At 31.8% G+C, this 18,356-nt stretch overlaps 1 protein-coding gene across 3 annotated transcripts in view; it reads left to right on the forward strand.

Annotated features, from left to right (window-relative positions):
* Window positions 1-18,356, forward strand: part of ci (transcriptional activator cubitus interruptus) — a 113,109-nt gene that overhangs the window by 39,962 nt on the left and 54,791 nt on the right. For all 3 annotated transcript variants that reach the window (XM_088184400.1, XM_088184402.1, XM_088184401.1), the window contains exon 2: window positions 5,635-6,019. In XM_088184400.1, the coding sequence (XP_088040526.1) occupies window positions 5,892-6,019 (128 nt within the window). In that variant the 5' untranslated portion in view covers window positions 5,635-5,891. The remainder of the gene's footprint in view (window positions 1-5,634; window positions 6,020-18,356) is intronic.

Here is an 18,356-nt window from a genome sequence, read left to right on the forward strand (position 1 = left end):
TTATTAGCTCGAATTGTGTGCTATAGTCATTTTTTGTTGTCACGAATCACTTTTTTTTGAGGAATAACTTTTATATGGCGTTGAGCTTGATGAGCTAAAAAGCGAAATTTTATGGAAATAATTAATCAGTTAGTAAGGTTATTGAATAGATAGCCAAACGTTTTTTAACACGACTGTAATAAATGAGCTGTATTTGAAGCTAATGATTCCTTCAAGCATTTCGAGGATTGGTAGATTAGTTTAAGAATAGGAAAGAGTCGAGTCTTACGTAATACGATATGAAATAAGGCAGTGCTATAATAAATATATTTAAAATTATTTATTGTAAAATAAAAATAATTAAATGTATATATTTTTAAGGTGAATTTTTTCACATCAATAAATGTATGTATGCTTAAATCTTTATTACGTTCGCAATATATTATTTTTAACCATCAAAAACGGGTGAACGAACCGACCGCAAGTTTCGCTATCACGCGAAAACGCGTGAACGGACCGTAATGTGTTATTAATAAACTATTACTACAGCTTACAATCAATAGATGTCACTATGCACGTTCTTGTTCGATTATATTTTAATTATTCATCCATGAAACCTAATCTTGGATCAGAATTGTAATTATATTGTATTCACTAAGTACCATCTCTCAGAGTAGAGGACCCAAATTGCAATACTGTGGTCCTCCAAAATGAGCCACTCTAGTTATTCGAGAAAGAGCTAAATATACCGTTCTATAAATCTAAGATGATTTATTTCCGATAGAAAGTTTTTTAAAAGTCGCTATAGATTACGTTAATCGCGTTGCTGGTCCACTGAAGCCTGCCGACAGTAATTATATCAAACAACTTAGTAAGCTCCGAATGAACGTCAACCGGTCAATTAACATGTTTTTCCCTTAGAATAATTGAAATATAATTTAATTTAAAAATGCTGCGAATCTATCTTTCACTTCTAAGTTTGGTTTTATCCATTTATCTCATGGAAGGATGAGCCTGGCATTGTTGCATATAAAGGATAATACCTAAAATAGATAAGCACTATCCTACATAATTTTTTCTAGCTCCTCATAGCTATCGTTAATTTTTATTATTATTTTTTTATCAAATTGTAAACAATTATTAACATTTACATATATTATATATAATTATTGTTTGTAAAATTATATGTATTATTGAAATCAACGTTTTAAAAATCATTCTGTTTAGTAAATGCTGGTGTCCTGGCCGTTACCGTCAAGAATAAGGGACGCAATCGTGACTCTAGGACACTATAAAGCTCCAGCCGAAAGTCCCAAAAATATCACAGTCGAAATTATAGAGAAGCACCTATAAAAATTTATGATCTTAGATATCTAAAGGATAAGTTATATATGATTTAGATGTTAATTAAGACTCTCGCTCGATGTTTGAAAGACAACGCCATTGACAAAAAGACATATAAATTGAATACTTTATATAAAGATCTTTGAATATCTGTCATGCATACTAAACCCTGAGCCTTTAGAAAAATTATGACCTTTTTCGAGAAACTTTCCAAATTTTGTGGATCTTGGATCTTAAATTAGATTAAATCTTATGTATTTTCTTGTAGCTATATCCCAACTTATGTGGTGATTCAATAATCTTGTTTTGATTCGAAGTCTTTTATTGAGCTTTTTTTAGAGCTTATTAAGCGATTCATAGCGTTCTTAGTCGTTTAAACTAACATTATTACTCCATGCTATAAGCATCTCTTGATTATTTTCGTGACAAGCGGCTTTCTGCTGACTGATGAGTTTCAGACTCGCCTCATCGGAGGAGGGTTCAGCAGAGTTTACACATCGGTTCTATTCGTTAATCGGTCATTACTGGCGTGCTTTATTCATACGACCTTTTGTATCGGTCCAGCGGACCTCTCGGTACAAAAGGACCGGTTTTCCGACCTCAGGTTCTATCTCTCGTGCCCAACGTCGTGTCTGCCCACGGCGCCCGAGAAATCGTTGACCAGCTTTATATGTCTATATATACACTACACACACCACATACAGCATATTTATACACTTAATTAACACATAAATATGAGCGTCTAGAATTGAGTTCTAAGCAACCAAACAGACCCGAAGGTCTAATTGACCAATTTATTGTATGCGACTCGGCGTGGCATCTCCAAATATTTAAAACGATTAGGTGACGGAGAAGTTCCTCTAGGTTTTTTTCGTTGGTAGGTTGGCTCTAAGATAATGCTAAAACGCCCTTTTAAAACCGAGATGTTAATCATTTTTTTGTCGAAAGGGTTTACCTTTGCTTAATTAAGTAATCTCTCGGAATCTACCATAAATGTGAATTCGATGTGAACAGTGGAAAGCCGTTTATTCATTGCCAGATAAGGAGTTTAACAATGTTGGACTATCGCCATTAATTTGCTGCTTCTATTACCATACTAATAGAATTTTTTTAAATAAAGACCAGAAGCTAGGTTCCTAGAGTTTTTTTTTTTTTTTGAAGAGTTAGGGATTGATGAATATGCGTAGGAAGATTGGCAGATGGTGATGGGATATGAGTATAACTTGTAATGTTTTATTTCTTAGAAAAATATGCTTTCTTAGAGCACCTTCTGGTCTTTAAATAATAATTTATTTCAGTCCTAATTCCTTCCCCTAAAACCTTGCAATTCCCCACCAGTTTAGAACCTCTCATATAGCGATTCATTTATTTTTTTAAATTGGCAATTAATCTTTGTCAGTTTCATTACGGATGCGGCACTGCTCTGTATGCATTACATTACTTGAACAGAATGCAATTCAAGTTTTTATGAGTTTGTCGATTGTAAAGTGTGAATGCTTCGACGACTCCTTATTTATAAAAGTAGGGCGAAGCACTTATGGAAGTGTCTGAAAATATATATAGTATATACTTTTCATACTCACACCTCACCCCACGTCACTCGATGCGAGCTTTCAAAAGCTCCGCGCACATTTTAAAGTGCATCGATGGAAAGTAGAAAATATGGAATGTGGTTATTTCAAAGGTTTTCCATAATTTAAATTTCCTACAAATGACCGGTATGGTCAGAGACAATTATCGGACATGCAGTTTTGACATGACGCGTCACGATTGTTTCCGACCTGTCTCTCGATACCGGTCGCCGTGTCTTGTCACTGTCACGAACTTATCGGGAAAAGTCGCATGTCACGTGTCACGTCGCATTGCCGTACGTGTCTTCATCTCTCCAGCATCCGACAAAAACCAGACCTAACCCTACCGGGAGTCAAAGTAGAAAATGCGCGATTCTCATCAGCTGTACCTTAAATATTTTGTTAATTTATAAAAATAATTTATGGAGCACATGACACGTTTTAACCCAATACCTGCCAGATTTCCCCCTCGTTATTTTTGAGATGTGTTCTTTTTTTCCTGAAAAATAGGTTTGGTAAAATATTTTAACGAAAAACACGTTTTAAAAAATGATTTTTATTAATGTTTTCAATTGGGTATAATGGCATATGGTGTGTAAAATAAAAATATATTTTACGGTACAATTTATTTATACCATTCCTTCATACAAACAACATGCAATCTGAGCATTGTTTTTAGATTTAGTTAGTGAATTATTTTTATTAGCCTAAACCAGGCCTGGGAAAATTGTGGCCCACGGGCCGGATCCGGACCGCGAAGCATTTTAAAATTTACTATTATTTAAAAAAAATGTAAGTATATACAGGCGGCCCTTGACTTTCGCACATAATTGGTTCCTGATTATGTGTGCGAATGTTTGTAAAAAAAAACATAAAATTTTATTTTAAAATATTTATCAACAATATATTAATTTATCGAAATATATAATTAAGTTAACGAGGCGTGTTTAAGTGCTTTTAGGTGTTTTTTTATTAACTTGAGAGCTAGTTGAATATAACCCTATTTTTTTCCGTACTTAAGATTTTCGTTCTCCATTGGGATCACATTCTTCCATGATAATCTAAAAATTGTCAAGATGCAGTCTTCATTCATATTTTTGATTATCAAAGATTATGCCTAGAAGAATGTGAAGTTGTCCGAACCGAAGTTACAATTGAAGTCGGCCGAGACATACGACTTCGAGTAAGCGACCACACTGCCGCAAATTTCATATGCCGTCCAGACGGCGGCTTCTGTCACGTACAGCCACATATTTCCGCGCAATTTTTAAATTGTCATTTTATTAAAATTACGCTACTGATAATTATAAAAGTTTGTGTGGGCACTCACCGATTCAATATCAGTGAAAACTTTTTGGTCGTAAATATTCAATTTACGCAAAATCTTTGTCGGCTTTTGCAAAATGCCATAAGGCATAAAAATGATACTTCAGAATACAAACACCACATCTGTGACTATCCTAGAATTTGTCGCCATCGATTCTAAATAAGAATTTGTTATGGTGTGACATTTATATAAACCGATCTAGGAAAATACATAAGGATATTCGAAACGATTTTTTTTAACAAAATCAAGTACCATTTATTATTTTTAATTATTTAATTTTATATGAAAAAAAATATAATAACGATATCTGTTAGAAGAATATACTATCAAAATATAATTAATCCTTTTTGGTACCCTAAAATATTTATGTGCACAATTTTTAACGTATTCCTTAATTTTATTCTTATTTTTCAAAATTTAACATAAGCACGGAAGCGAACAATTTTGCATTATCGACAAAAATCTTTAAAAAATTAAATTTTTAAAAAGTGCGAATTGTGCACAAGTTGAGGGCCGCCTGTATTACTATGTACTTATAATATTAAAGCATTGGTCAAAGTTTATTCAAACTGAATTTTGGTCAATAGGAGGGCGCAAAAACAATTATCACTTCTTAGAAGTCGAAAATCCACGTCAAAAGCAAGAAAATTGTGTCGGTGCCGTTGCATTGGGAACGCTCGTTACCGAGCGTTCCCACTGCAACGGCGACGGCACGATTTTATTGTTTTTGACGTGGATTTTTGGCTTCTGAGAAGGGATAATTGTTTTTTGCGCTCTCCTGTTGGTCAAAATTCGGTTTATATGTTCCTCTTTTACTTTATAATAATAACAATAATTACTGCGACGGCACAATTTTATTGCTTTAAAAATCGATTCTAAAATGGGACGTTATTTTGGGGGGGGGGGGGGAGGCAGGTAGGGGCAGTGAGTGATGTTAAACAATTTCATTTTGGTCCCTAAATTGTGACATGTATAAAAGTCGTATGTTTTGAGAAAATAATTTGTTTTAAATTTCATTCGTCTCGATAAGCTTAGTTTCATATAAGATTCGCATATTGATAAGAAATTGAATATTTTTTAAGATTCTTCTTAATTAATTATGAATTATTTTATTTGAATTTCAACTGTTTTATTAGTTACATTAGCATATAAATTACAATTTTTTGAACGAATATTTTTTCTTTTGTTTAAAATTTTATTTATCTCATTATGTATCGCACAATATAATAATTGTACGTACAGAAAAAAAATGGATACTACTTAACCCTTTGTATAGTGAGTTAATTTGTACACATGTGTTAATTTGTTAGTATACACCTGGGAGTGAGTTAATTTTACGTATTATTATAAAACCTTTTCTAATAATTTATTGTTCTTGCAAATTTTTAATGTATTTTCTTATTTTATTTTCAGATAGATCTCGCGGCCTGGAAGCTGCAAAATGCTTGACAACCACTACTCGCGAGTACAGGGCCGCATTGACGCTTTCAACGAAATAAAGTTTCAAAAGTCAAGATGATCCGAAAGAAACGACAGAGGCGCTGTTCCATCTCTGTTGTCTTATTAGTCCAAAACTAAAAAAAACTTATTCGTGACAAGTTAATTAATATATAAGTTAGAATAATCAATTGTGCAGTGTAGTGTCAGTGAAGTGCAGTGCATGTGCAGTGATGCCGGATCGCGAGGGTGGCGGGGTGGGGGGCGGGAGCGGCGGTCTCCCCCCGCAGTTCCCCTCTGCCTTTGCGGCCTTTCACGGACCGCCGTTATGGGATCCATCGCCTTTTCACCATGCCCCTCAGTGAGTATTATATTAAATATATGATGTTAAAACATAGAAATTAGTGTAGTGTGAACGTACGGTGAGGCTCGGTTCGCGAATGCTTTCTGCGTTAATTATTTGTTCACTTCATTGTATTTTTATCTGTACACCCGAATCTTATGGGCAATAAATTAAATGGTCAGAATTTAAATCAACTTTGGGTCAGAATAAAAATAAAATCTCGTAGCCTATATTAGCTTATATTATTCAGAGTCAGAATAAATATCAAATGGTAGAATAAAAATAGCATACTGTCAGAATAAAAATATATGACGATCAAAATTAAAATAATGAGTGGTACTAACGATATTATTCGGGGTCAGAATAAATATTAAACGGTTAGAATAAAAAAAGCATACTGTTATATGATATTATTATTTTTTTTGTAAATATAAATAGGGAATAAATAATTTATTTTAGAAATATCTTATAAAATATTCTGCTCGCACCCTAACCGAGTGTTGGTCAGAAAATTGAACACCCCGTGAATAATTCTCAACGAATCTATTTAATTGTATGTAAGATGCGAAGGTATGCAGAGTGACGAACAAAGTGGGAATAACGACAGAGCAGGCTTGGCATATTGTGTTGACATCTGACAATGTTGCGAGCGCAACCATACAAGTTGCCTCTAAAACGCCTTAATAATGACTATTTATTATTATTCTGACCATCTGTCAACATAAAACTGATATTGAAGTTATTAAATACAGGGCATACACATATAAAAATATTCTGACCATGTAATATTAATTCTGACCAATCCAATATAAATTTTAACCATGTAATATAAATTCTGACCTATGTAATATAAATTCTGACCACGGCCGTATTAAAATTTTGCCCTAAAAATACGTGCCAAACTTATTACAGCTAAGGCTTATTTATAATAATGATTTTAAATATGTTGAATACTCGCCACGGGACGCCAATGGTCGCACGCAACAATGTGTAATTGTCAACATTGAAAGCTCGACTGCTCCGACTCGCCGGTCAATCTATGTACTTTTCTTTGTTCGCACACTTGCGGTGTTGTAACTCGGGGTGTTTCTCACCTCGAGAACCGACCGCGTTCTCTCGTGGCTTTTTATACTCTTTGGCATCACATCCTGTCGATAAAAACATCATCGTTAAAATCTCCGTGTCTATCGCTGATGTCCATGCGTAAATTCGTTCATCTTCTACTTCTATCTTTCGATGCTGCATCTTCCTCTTCTTCGTCTTCAGATCATTTTCGATTTCGGCTAGTGAGAAACGCGCCATGATGACGTATTAAACATTATTTGTATCCCCCTTGAGACTGCGTTTTACGACCGGGTCTGCTGCAGCCCAGAGAATGCTTCGGTACATGATGGTGTTATGGTTTTTGTTTAGTCGAAACAAATCGTTAAATTTCCCTTAACGGTGTTATTATATTGATTGATGCTCAGAACAACTATAATTTATTATTAATCAATTTTCTTTTAAGAAATCTTTTAAAAATAGTTACGCTATCGAAGCGAAGTGAATCACCAACATTCCTATTTTCCGATTTTTATTTACTCATTCTCTTCGTGACGAAAAGTTTGAATTTCTGGACTTCTTACAATTTAATTAAGATATTATATGAGTTCCTTCATTAATTTTGGCAAACGGGACACTTGTTACGTCTCCAGAATTTCGTGGCAAACGTCAAACAAAATTATTTAAAGTAGGGCACAATCCTTTATTTCTACACATTTTTCGGGTTCTGCGGTTCGTTATCCTAGATCTCTTTGTGTCGATTTCTAATGTGAGAAAGTGGCAAGTCTTGTATACGTTTCCTTGGACATAGCTTGGACGAATGAGGGAGAATGTGTATTTAGATTAATGACCGCACTATTGAACCCCGCGTATGTACGTATGGACAATTGTATGTCTCTCGCATGACGCTTTATAAGCAAAACCATTGTCGTCAATTCCCGAATATCGACAGAGGGATAAGTATAACTAAGCTTATAAAATATCATTTTTTTTGCTCAATTTGCGATTCTGAGGGAGCTAAAAAAGGTCATCTCAGAAATTTTGTGAAACCGGTATGTATGGTAAATATTGATGCACGAAACAATGCTAATTGTTTTCATTAAAATAATTACTGATTTTCGAATGTTTGTGTGGACTTTCTCGGATTATTTTTGGGTGTTAAAATGATGATTCTATTATATTTTTGTTTGGTAAAGCATGTTTGTTTAACTGTCGCTTTCTACTGAGCAATTATGTAAGATCACTAAAACAGTACGTTTAATACATTTGTTTTAATTCATATTTTCTATTAGATTTTATATATATATTACAAATTAAAAACAACTATATATTTTTTAATCTAAAAAAATAAATTATTATATGGTGACTTCGTGTTGAGTGGCACTCAAATTTATGAAAATAATATTTAAATGGTTTGATACAAAAAATCACATTTTCTACCTAAAAAATCAAAATAAAATATATATAAAACCTATCTTTATATTAATAGTAATGCAATTTAACTCTTTACGTGCTAGCTGCGGATATATCCGAATTACCGTGTACGGCTCCTAAGTGCGAAATTCTAATTTATCCCACGCTCAACAAAAAATAATATTTTTTTTCAAGTGTTGAATTAATTTTCATAAAAAATCATGTAATTAGTCAATTATACCAGAAAAAATCGTAATCAAATCTTTGAATTTATTTTTTACTGTACAATTTACTAATTACGTGATTTTTTATGAAAATTAATTCAGCACTTGACTTTAATTAGTCAATTATACAGTAATCCTGTAGGTGAATATACATATATAGATGTAGCATAGAATAAATATAAGCATATAAAAATCTTTAAATTTATTTTTTACCGTATATTTGACTAATTACATGACTTCTTATGAAAATTAATTCAGCACTTATTTTTGCTAATTTCGTAAGAGAAAAAATACTGAAAAACAATAAATTTTGCATAAAAATAATTTAAACTATATGCACTATTCTTATAATATAAAAAATAAGTGATTACTACGTATAATACTTGATTTACTTTTAAAAAAGTTGATACGTAAATTACACTATTACTTTTTCAATTTTCGCATTTTGAATTTAAATTTTTCCAAATTATTGCATCTTTCTCACATTTTGGCATAGATTTAAAAAATCATACTCTTCTCGTGTAAAATCGAAGGGAGCTTAAAAAAACGCTTTTTCTTCAAAAAAAATTCAAACAGATAAAAACGTCATTTTATCTAAAACTTTTTTTTTAGATTTAATGCCGTTTATTTTAGCATATATCGCAAATTTCTCAAAATACGTGTCTCTAGTTATTACTATCACTATTTTGCCACACGGGTTAATTTGCTTGATTTATATTAAGTTATACTCTGTTTTTTAGATAGCAGTATTTATATAAAACCAAAATACAACTAGAATAAGATTTTAACTTATTCAAGTTGCCATTAAGCCAAATCATTAATCAATATATTTACTAGCATATAATTATAAAAGATATGTTGCTACAAAAAATCACATATTCTACTTCAAAAATTCATTGTAAAATAAAACGTCAAGTGCAAAACTTTAAAAAAGTCTATCATATTAACAATAATACAATTATCAATCATTTTTCAGTATTTTGGAAAATAAAAAATACAAAAACTAGAAATTTTGCTTAAAAAATTTAAAAACAAATCCAATGATATGATTTAAATATAATTATATGAATTAAATTAAACGTGCAATTTTGCATATGAATCAATTTGTCGTATCTTTATAGCAAACATTACATTTTATTTCAATTTTTATTACAAATCTGACTTAACCAGCATGACTTAACAGGTTTCTCAAATGCGTCATGCTCAATTTAGTAAATAAAAATCATATAATTACTTGTACAATCATTAAAAAATATTCTTTGAATCATCAGATTTTCCCATTCGAAGAGAGTTTTTGAATATTTTTATATACAATTACCGAATTAGGAAGTTATAAGATTCTTTGTATTATTAACTGATATTTAGTTTCAGTAGAGACAAGCTAAAATGTATTATTAGTCAAGATTTTTATTGATTGATTAGACCACTTAACTAGTTAGGACGTATATACTCGTCCCACAAACGCGCTTGCGTTAATGCGTAGGACGAATATATTCGTCCGACGATTTTAACTGTTGATATTTCCTGTGTACGACGTGCAATAATTTTGATTATTTTTTATGTGTATTTGTTAGATTTGCCTTGAGATTCTTTTGGTAAAATAATATTTTGACTTCAAAACTTTTCTAAGAAAATAAAAGTAAATCTAAAATAATATATGTAAATTGGAAAAGTAAATTTTCTTACAAATTTATTATTGGGTTGAAATAATTTATGATGTCATAATTTAATGCCGGTAAGATTAACTAATGAACAATTTCAATCTGGTGTTGATACAATACTATGTGTTTACTGTCTGTCCTATTACAGTGATATATTTACGATTATTTTTTTCCGATCCTTTCCGTCATAATTACATCAATTCTTGAACATACTCACAATGTTTTATGACTCATTAAAGTGTTACGTGTCTTGAACACTCATTATCGCTCACAATCGGTGAAACCCGAACCCGAAACGTTCACAAATCATTATTTATTGTACACATTTACCAACAAGAAGCAACGCGCATACATTATGCATTATCGACCACGCGATCGGTTTAGATAAGTTCCCGGGTATTATGCTCCAGTGGCCATCAATCTTTGGCGCGCTTTAGCAGCGTCGAAAACGATAATTGACGATGAAGGAATTTAACGCCGATAAATGTCGGCTTTGAGTCAACATTTCGTTGACACGGCCCGTTCTTTCGCATGATGTACTACGGTCGTGCGGAGAAACTCGGGCCAAAAATAGTTTATGGCCCGGTCTGGCCGGGCCACATGTCTCCGTTTCCCGCGAGGGCTTCGTTTACGGCCCGCGCGCTCTTTACGGCCCAACGACTCTATAAATAATGCGAATATAGAGCGTGCACGAAAGATTTTCGCGTGCGAATTCCTTCGAACCTTCGACAGTCTGATTCTAAAGTAAATCTAACTTGTCATATATAAAATAAAAAAATCTTGATGCACTATTTGGTAGTCTTTAGCTCACCTTTTCTGGTTGCAAATTGTTTTTTTTTCAATAACGAATAACTCGTAAACCGGCATCACGGCGGTGTCGTTTTTGACTCACAAATTACGAATTAGTATTTGACTGTGCGCCGGTACGTTATTGTCGTTTAAAATCTTGTTTGGTTAAACTTCTAATTGCTTCACACAAACGGCGTAAAAGAACCTTGGCATTAGATCGAACTTGGCGCGCTTTTTTGTCATTGGTTCTTCAGGGTGCTTCCATTATTTATTTTTTAATTTTATTAATAAATTTAGCTAATTGTTTATATACTAAATAAATATAATCTAAACATATATACATGTAAAATATAACATAAATATAAACTATATAAAAAAAGAGTTTAACCTTCTCAGACCCAGTTCACATTAATTAGTCCTGTGGTACACACTACACACCATGAGATATTATTTTCTCATTGAAATAAGCATAAGCTTTTCTTTATATTTTTTCAATAATAATTATTTAACGATCTTAAAATCATTTCACTTATACCTATAATGTTTACTTTCTTCAACAATATACTTCTGTCTATGGTTTCGAAAGCTCTCTTGAAATCCAAGAAAACTGCTCCAATGTTTTGTTCATATCTTAGTATCCCAATGCATAGCTCAGTTAGGATTTTTCGCTTTTATCTGTTCCTATCTCTTCAGCGTTTTAATATTTTATCTGAATTAATTGATATTTTCATAATAAAAGCTTATATTTTTTATTACATTTTTACAAACATCATAATCAGAATAAATATATTTTCTGTACTTCATAAAAATATTTGAAAATGTGTTTTATTAAATCTTACTATAGATTATTTGAAGCTTCCGTCTTTATTTATTCGATTCGAAAATATTAAAGTAGGAAACGCTTGAGTAAAGCTTAAAATTCAATTGATTCAATTTCTTGGGTCACACAACCCATAATAATGAAGTAGCTCTACTTAGCAGCAACGTCAGCTTGATAAAAACTACTCGTAACGTCTCAATTTATATTTTGGCCAAAACAAAAATTTTCGTCTGACTATAAATTAGAAATCACAGATGCGTGGATGCCAAAACCAATTATTTTTTATTTTATACCACCACGATCGACTAGTAATAAACTAATACTTAAAAGACCTTAATTTGAATCTTGTCCTTCAATTTCTATCGTGACTGGGAGATCAGAATTATCGATTTATATATAAATATATAATTCCACAGATTAGGTTTTCCTAGATACAATTAACCATTTAACTGCGTTAGACGTATATACACGTCAATCCAAATATTTATCTCGGTGCGGTTGGCGGGTATACTTGACGTGTAAAATAAAAAAAATACTATTACTACAAAAACTCTAAAATTCAATAAGAAGTAATAAAAATGTCATTTAGTGGTATGTTCCATTTATATTACCAATAAAACTGCTATGTATTTTATAAAAAAGTAAGGTATTTTTATAACTAAATTCCGCAGTTAAGTAGTCGTGTATAGTAGGCATTATTATTATTAAAATATAAGTTACTGATTTTCAGACTTACATTTACAGTCTGGTCTCACTACTTATTTAATGGTTGTTGATTGTGTTGACCCCGTTGTAACGCATTGAGCTATCGCCTGTCATGTTGCAATGCAAGATTTACAATAATTAAATACATGAATTATTGTAAATCTTGCCAGTTTTTTAAGCATTTGTTATTCGAATATTAGTACAATTCGTAAAGTATTTGTAATACTATTGCATTAACACATTTTTAACAACGCAGGTAGTTTTTTTCTGATATCGCTGCTGTATCAGTAGCTCATTGTGCACGATTTATTTTACTAAATTTCTATTTCTATCCTTTTAGATAAGTTTTTTATGACAGACGTCGCCAAGCTTAAACCCAATTGTAATTGCTGAAATTTAAAAAAATACTCATATATCCGAGTTAATATTATGCGTCTGTGGACTTTTTCAGTGATTTTTTTATTATCTTTTTTAATGTACTTTTAGGTATGTTATGGTTAGTTGACCAGACGTCCTCATTTGAGCAGGATTGTCCTCAAAAAAATTGTCCTATTTGAACAAAAAATTCCGAAATGCCCTTTTTTAACTCCTGTAGCAATTTGTCCTCCAGCAAAAATTTCCGTGATGAGTTCTTTTAGGTCCCATATTAATTTGTCTTTCTTTGTACTCCTTTGATATTTTCAAAATCCGGTCACATTAGTTGTGGTAATATTTTTTAAGCATACTGAGTTGCAGTTGCTGAATAAACTCATTGCTGACAATAAAGCTCACATACTAATCTAAAACTAATCTTTTCGGCAATTTCAATTCTTCATAATTTTACGATTATTTTATCGTTAACTATCTCTTATTCGAATAATTGAAAATAACGAATACATAAAATATAGTTGAAATAATATTTTATAGGAAGAAAAAGCACAAGAAAAAATTGACTTATGTAGTAATTACATTGTCGCATTTAGAAATGAAGATTTAGTTAAAATCCATGAAATATTGACATCAAAAGATTCGACATTTCTTATTGCAAAAGAAGTGCAGAATTTTTTAGTTAGAAACTAGAAAAATAAGTATTAACCTAGTGTTTTATTGATTTTTTAAGATGGTTTAGAAAAATAATCAAAATAACAATACATAATCTATATTAAATCTGATTATGTCGGATGTGAATTTAGTATTTAACAAATTTTTGCAGAAAAATTGTTTTTATAATAATTTAAAATAAGTTTGTCTATAACAGAAAGTTTAGAACAATTTTACAATCTGTTGATAATTATTATATGACTCATAAAATAGTTTTATTATTTACACATTATGATCCGTTATTTTCGTATAATTTTAAATGCTTATATTTCTATGCTTTGGTGTAAAAGGACATTTTTTATATGCTACCAAAATAATTTAAAATTTATTTATCAATAAAAGTGTATTTTTTACGTTCGCGAGATTTTTTTACAATCTAACGTTACATTATTTTTATTCTTTAAAAACTCATGAACTGACTGACAGCAAAGTTTCACGCGATAATGCGCGAATGGACCGTAATGTGTTAATGTATTCAAAACGACAGGAAATGCATTGTCTACACCAAAATTTTCAAATGATTTTGTCACAAATAAGTAAATAAATTTATATAGCAATGTAGATAAATATGAACATATTGTAACGGGAATATTTTCGCTACGCATGCCAAGACTGCGTGTTTTTTGTATATGTTGAAAAATTAAATTAATTTAATTGACAATTTCAATTTCGAACAGGGTTATAAGCTTATATCTATATAATATACCTACAGTTTATGAATGAATGAATGTTATTCGACGACAAATTGTGTCGTTGTCGTCTCCATTATTTGTCTGTCAAGTGTCATCGGGTCTTAATCCCATTCGTCCAAAACTGATCTGACACGGGTACACCTTGTCAACTGAATGCCTATGACACGCTTACAGAACTAGTTTGAGACAATTTTGATTAGTGAATAGATCAAAAATAATGTAATGCCTCTTATTTGCTTAGTATTTTTTTATATTTAAAGCCCAATGAAGCTATTCTATTTATTTAATTTACCTATAATATGTTTTTCATGCGTAAACATATATTTTATAAATATTTGTATTGCTTCGTCGAGGGAAAACAATTTATAAATAGGTTTTACTAATAAACTGCGATTGCGTCCCTTATTATTGTTCGTTGCGGCCAGAAAATAAGCGCTCCTTACATGAGTCATCTAGCCAAGACACAAGGATGTTTTCGGCGGTAGTTACGAGGAGTTGAAAGAATTTATTCGGGATGGTGTGAATTATATGCCGTGGGATCAAAACCTCTTTCTTATGTATGATATCTGAATTTATAATTATAATTATATTACAGTTTGATATCTTTAGCTTAGAACTTTTTACAATATGATGGATTTATCTAAATTTCTGTACCATCTATGTATAAAATAAATAAAACAAACAAGATAATATCACTCATGTTACAAGTTTCGTGTTGCAGGTGGTGTTATTGTTTGTGCCGAAGTGTCGCAGCATTTGGTTGTTTACAACGTTTCCAGACTATTTTTAGTAAACTTCCTGGAAGTTCGATTGTTCGTCTGGCACGTGTGCCATACCTGACCGCTAAAAAAATTAAAATGTAACACCGCCGCTCGTTCCTTTGCCGTTTGTCGCATATTCTCACGTACGAGCTAAGACGATTTTGCGGATTCTGGAAATCGGTCCACCAAAAGTCAGACGACAAAAGGCCGTTTAATTTAACGACCCGACATTGTGCGAGTGGTGAAACATTGGTAACGCCTTTCTGGACATTCTGGAATCGCGAAACCGAGCTTTGGTTTACGAGGTGAAAGAGAAAACGTCTTGGAGTGAACCTTGAATTATCAAGGCGGAGAAAAAATTACAGTTTATTTAAAATATGTATACTTATGTATGTACACATACATACATACACATATTATATTGCTCCATAACAAGCCCCTAACAAGAGAGACGAGGTTCAAGTCGATTGACTAGTTAATCGGGTTTGCATTAATTGTTTGCATTGATGTTTTTTTTATATACAGTGACAAAGATAGACATGAAACTTAAACTCTTAGATATTTAAAATATTCGCTGTGATGATGACACATAATAGATTTATATCTCTCGCTATAAAACGCAATTAAAATAATTAATTAGGAATATACATAGAAAAATCGAGCAAAACAATGTGAAAGTCGATAAGAACACTTTGTAATTGCAGAAATTTCAAAAATGTATCATATTTTTGAGTTATTATTGTGCTGCTGTGGACTTTTTTTTTAATGGCTGTTGTTGAACAATATTTTTTATACCGAATCTTAGTCTTTTATAGTTCGTAATGATTTAAAAATTAAACCAATTGTTATATATCTGACGATTGTAGTGGAAAAGCTTGCTCTTTTACGATATAAGCTCATACTCGGTCGTTAGTGTCGACTTGGCGTGTGCTCCACTGGTGGCAAACTCAGGACTGAACCATGAGTGATTTTTTTACGGCAATGTTCCAACTTTTCTGACCGGTTTCTTGTCCAATCATGAGTGTCTGTTTTTGTTCTTGGAAGGTGCATTAAATACGAATGAATCGGTGGGATTTGTAGGGTTTTCTTGCCCATTAGTTGTTTAAATCGTGTAGGTTCACAATTAATCCCGCTTTGAAAGCGCTATCTGTGCCGTAAAAGAAGTTTCAGCGTCATATTGCTAGTCTTTCTGTTGGTTCGCTCAAATACCGTTGTTTTTATGCACGGAACGCGGTGGTGATACAAGGCGATCGTCACAAACATATGTAGATCAGAACTCCAACACTTTGGACCTCACGGATTTTGTATCATGCAGACCACTATCATAATTTTAACAAGTAAAATTCTCATTCATTTCTGCACTCCAAAATATTTGCAGAAAATGGATGTTATTCATGGATAAATAATTAATGATATAATGACCCTATTATAAAATGAAAATCATAATAAATAATCTCAGATACATTTATTTATGAAAAAAAAAAACATTAAAAATTGTATATTGTGTCAAAGATGTTATTTTATTTATATAAGATTTTAATCCATGTATCAGTGATGTTTTTTTAAAATTTAAATTTGTATAATTATCTAATTGTCTGCAAAGCGGGTTACGCTAAGAATTCTGGACTAGGATTGACGAGAAGAGGGAAGCGGCTGCTTTCTTCATCTCGTTTGTTGATGATCAATTGGTTCGATTTCGTACGAATCCTCGCGTATTCAAATTAGGAAGCTTAAGTCTCAAACGATAGTTTCAGATTTGGTCGCTCTGTATTCGATTCTATACACATAACCAATCTGAGAAGTGTACTTCTCATCACTTTTTGCTGCCATGACCAATTACGTTAAGCTAGAATTGTAATAAAAAGAGCTTGTTTTCTTACTGAACTTTTATGAGGCTGCGTTGTTCATCATAATATAAAATAAGCGCTAACAAAGTTCGCTGTTGACATTATAATGCTCTAAAAGATAAATGGAATGATGGAGCAGTTTTTTTAATAAATTGAATTATATTATTGTATAGCAATAAAATGTGAAAAGGTAGAATTTTAAAAATACCGTAGCAGCTAAAGGGCTTATCACAGATTGCAACCTGTTATCTGGAAAGATGCAAATCTGTCGTTTAATATTTGGCAACTTTGCGACCCGTTGATTTAGATCCCAAAGTCCTCACATTTGTTATATGATTATATGACACTCGCAAAAAGTCTCGAATTTATTCCGTCTATTGTCACATACGGTCCGCATTGGCCGGCATATACATAAAAAATGGATTTATGGCGCTCGTTTTGTTCTTACGGTCAGTGCGTCAATTTTAATCAAAACTTTTAAAACTGCTCTACTTGAGATTTGCTTTTAGAAAAACTAATTAGAAATTATTGTTCGACAAAAAATCTTGGTAGCTTAAATTGTTTTGCAGTTGGAAGAATAACTCGATTCAATAATTTAATAGAGCATAAATTAAAAAAATTAATGAAACTTTAAATTTCTCTGCAGACCACCAAAATTTGCGAATTGGTCTGCGAATCACCGGTTAGCTACAACTGCACTAGTGTAGTCAAGTTGGAGAAATAAAGCTCTTCTTTAAAGTAAAAAGTAAAATATTGGTGATTATTTAATTACTATTGAAAGATAATCAAAGTAGTTAGATAACCATTAAATCGGTTAAATATAATAGTTATTATTACAATATTTCCATGCGTCTGTTGAGTCAGTGTAAAATATAGTTAAGCCATTTGCAGACTTTTTTGTTGAGTATCTTCCACTTACACTAAAGCTAGGAAGTATTGAACTACTCCCAAGAAAATGAGTGATCTGGCATATGTTGTAAATCTTTGCTGTCTTCACTTTTCAGTCAATTCTTCTTCAGTACCCCATGTCGCATTTATTATTGTAATTTATTTTTATTTTTCCTTGAGAAATAAATGTCCTGTAATAAATCAAAGGATCATTCAGATTAATAAGGGCAATAAAATGATTTAAAAAATTAAAAGACCTAAGAATATGCATAATTTAATCGTACATTTAATGCTTTAATAATATTGTAAATACTATAGCAGAGAAAATGAGTATGTAGCTACATAATTAAATTACATATACACATATCCCTCGATTTACGCGGTAGATACGTCCCAGGAAATGTCGCGTAAATTTGTAATAAAACGATCGAATA

The sequence above is a fragment of the Plectrocnemia conspersa genome, unplaced genomic scaffold (assembly GCF_051122295.1).
Source record: "Plectrocnemia conspersa isolate PC_06_02 unplaced genomic scaffold, ASM5112229v1 ptg000004l, whole genome shotgun sequence".
NCBI lineage: Eukaryota > Metazoa > Arthropoda > Insecta > Trichoptera > Polycentropodidae > Plectrocnemia > Plectrocnemia conspersa.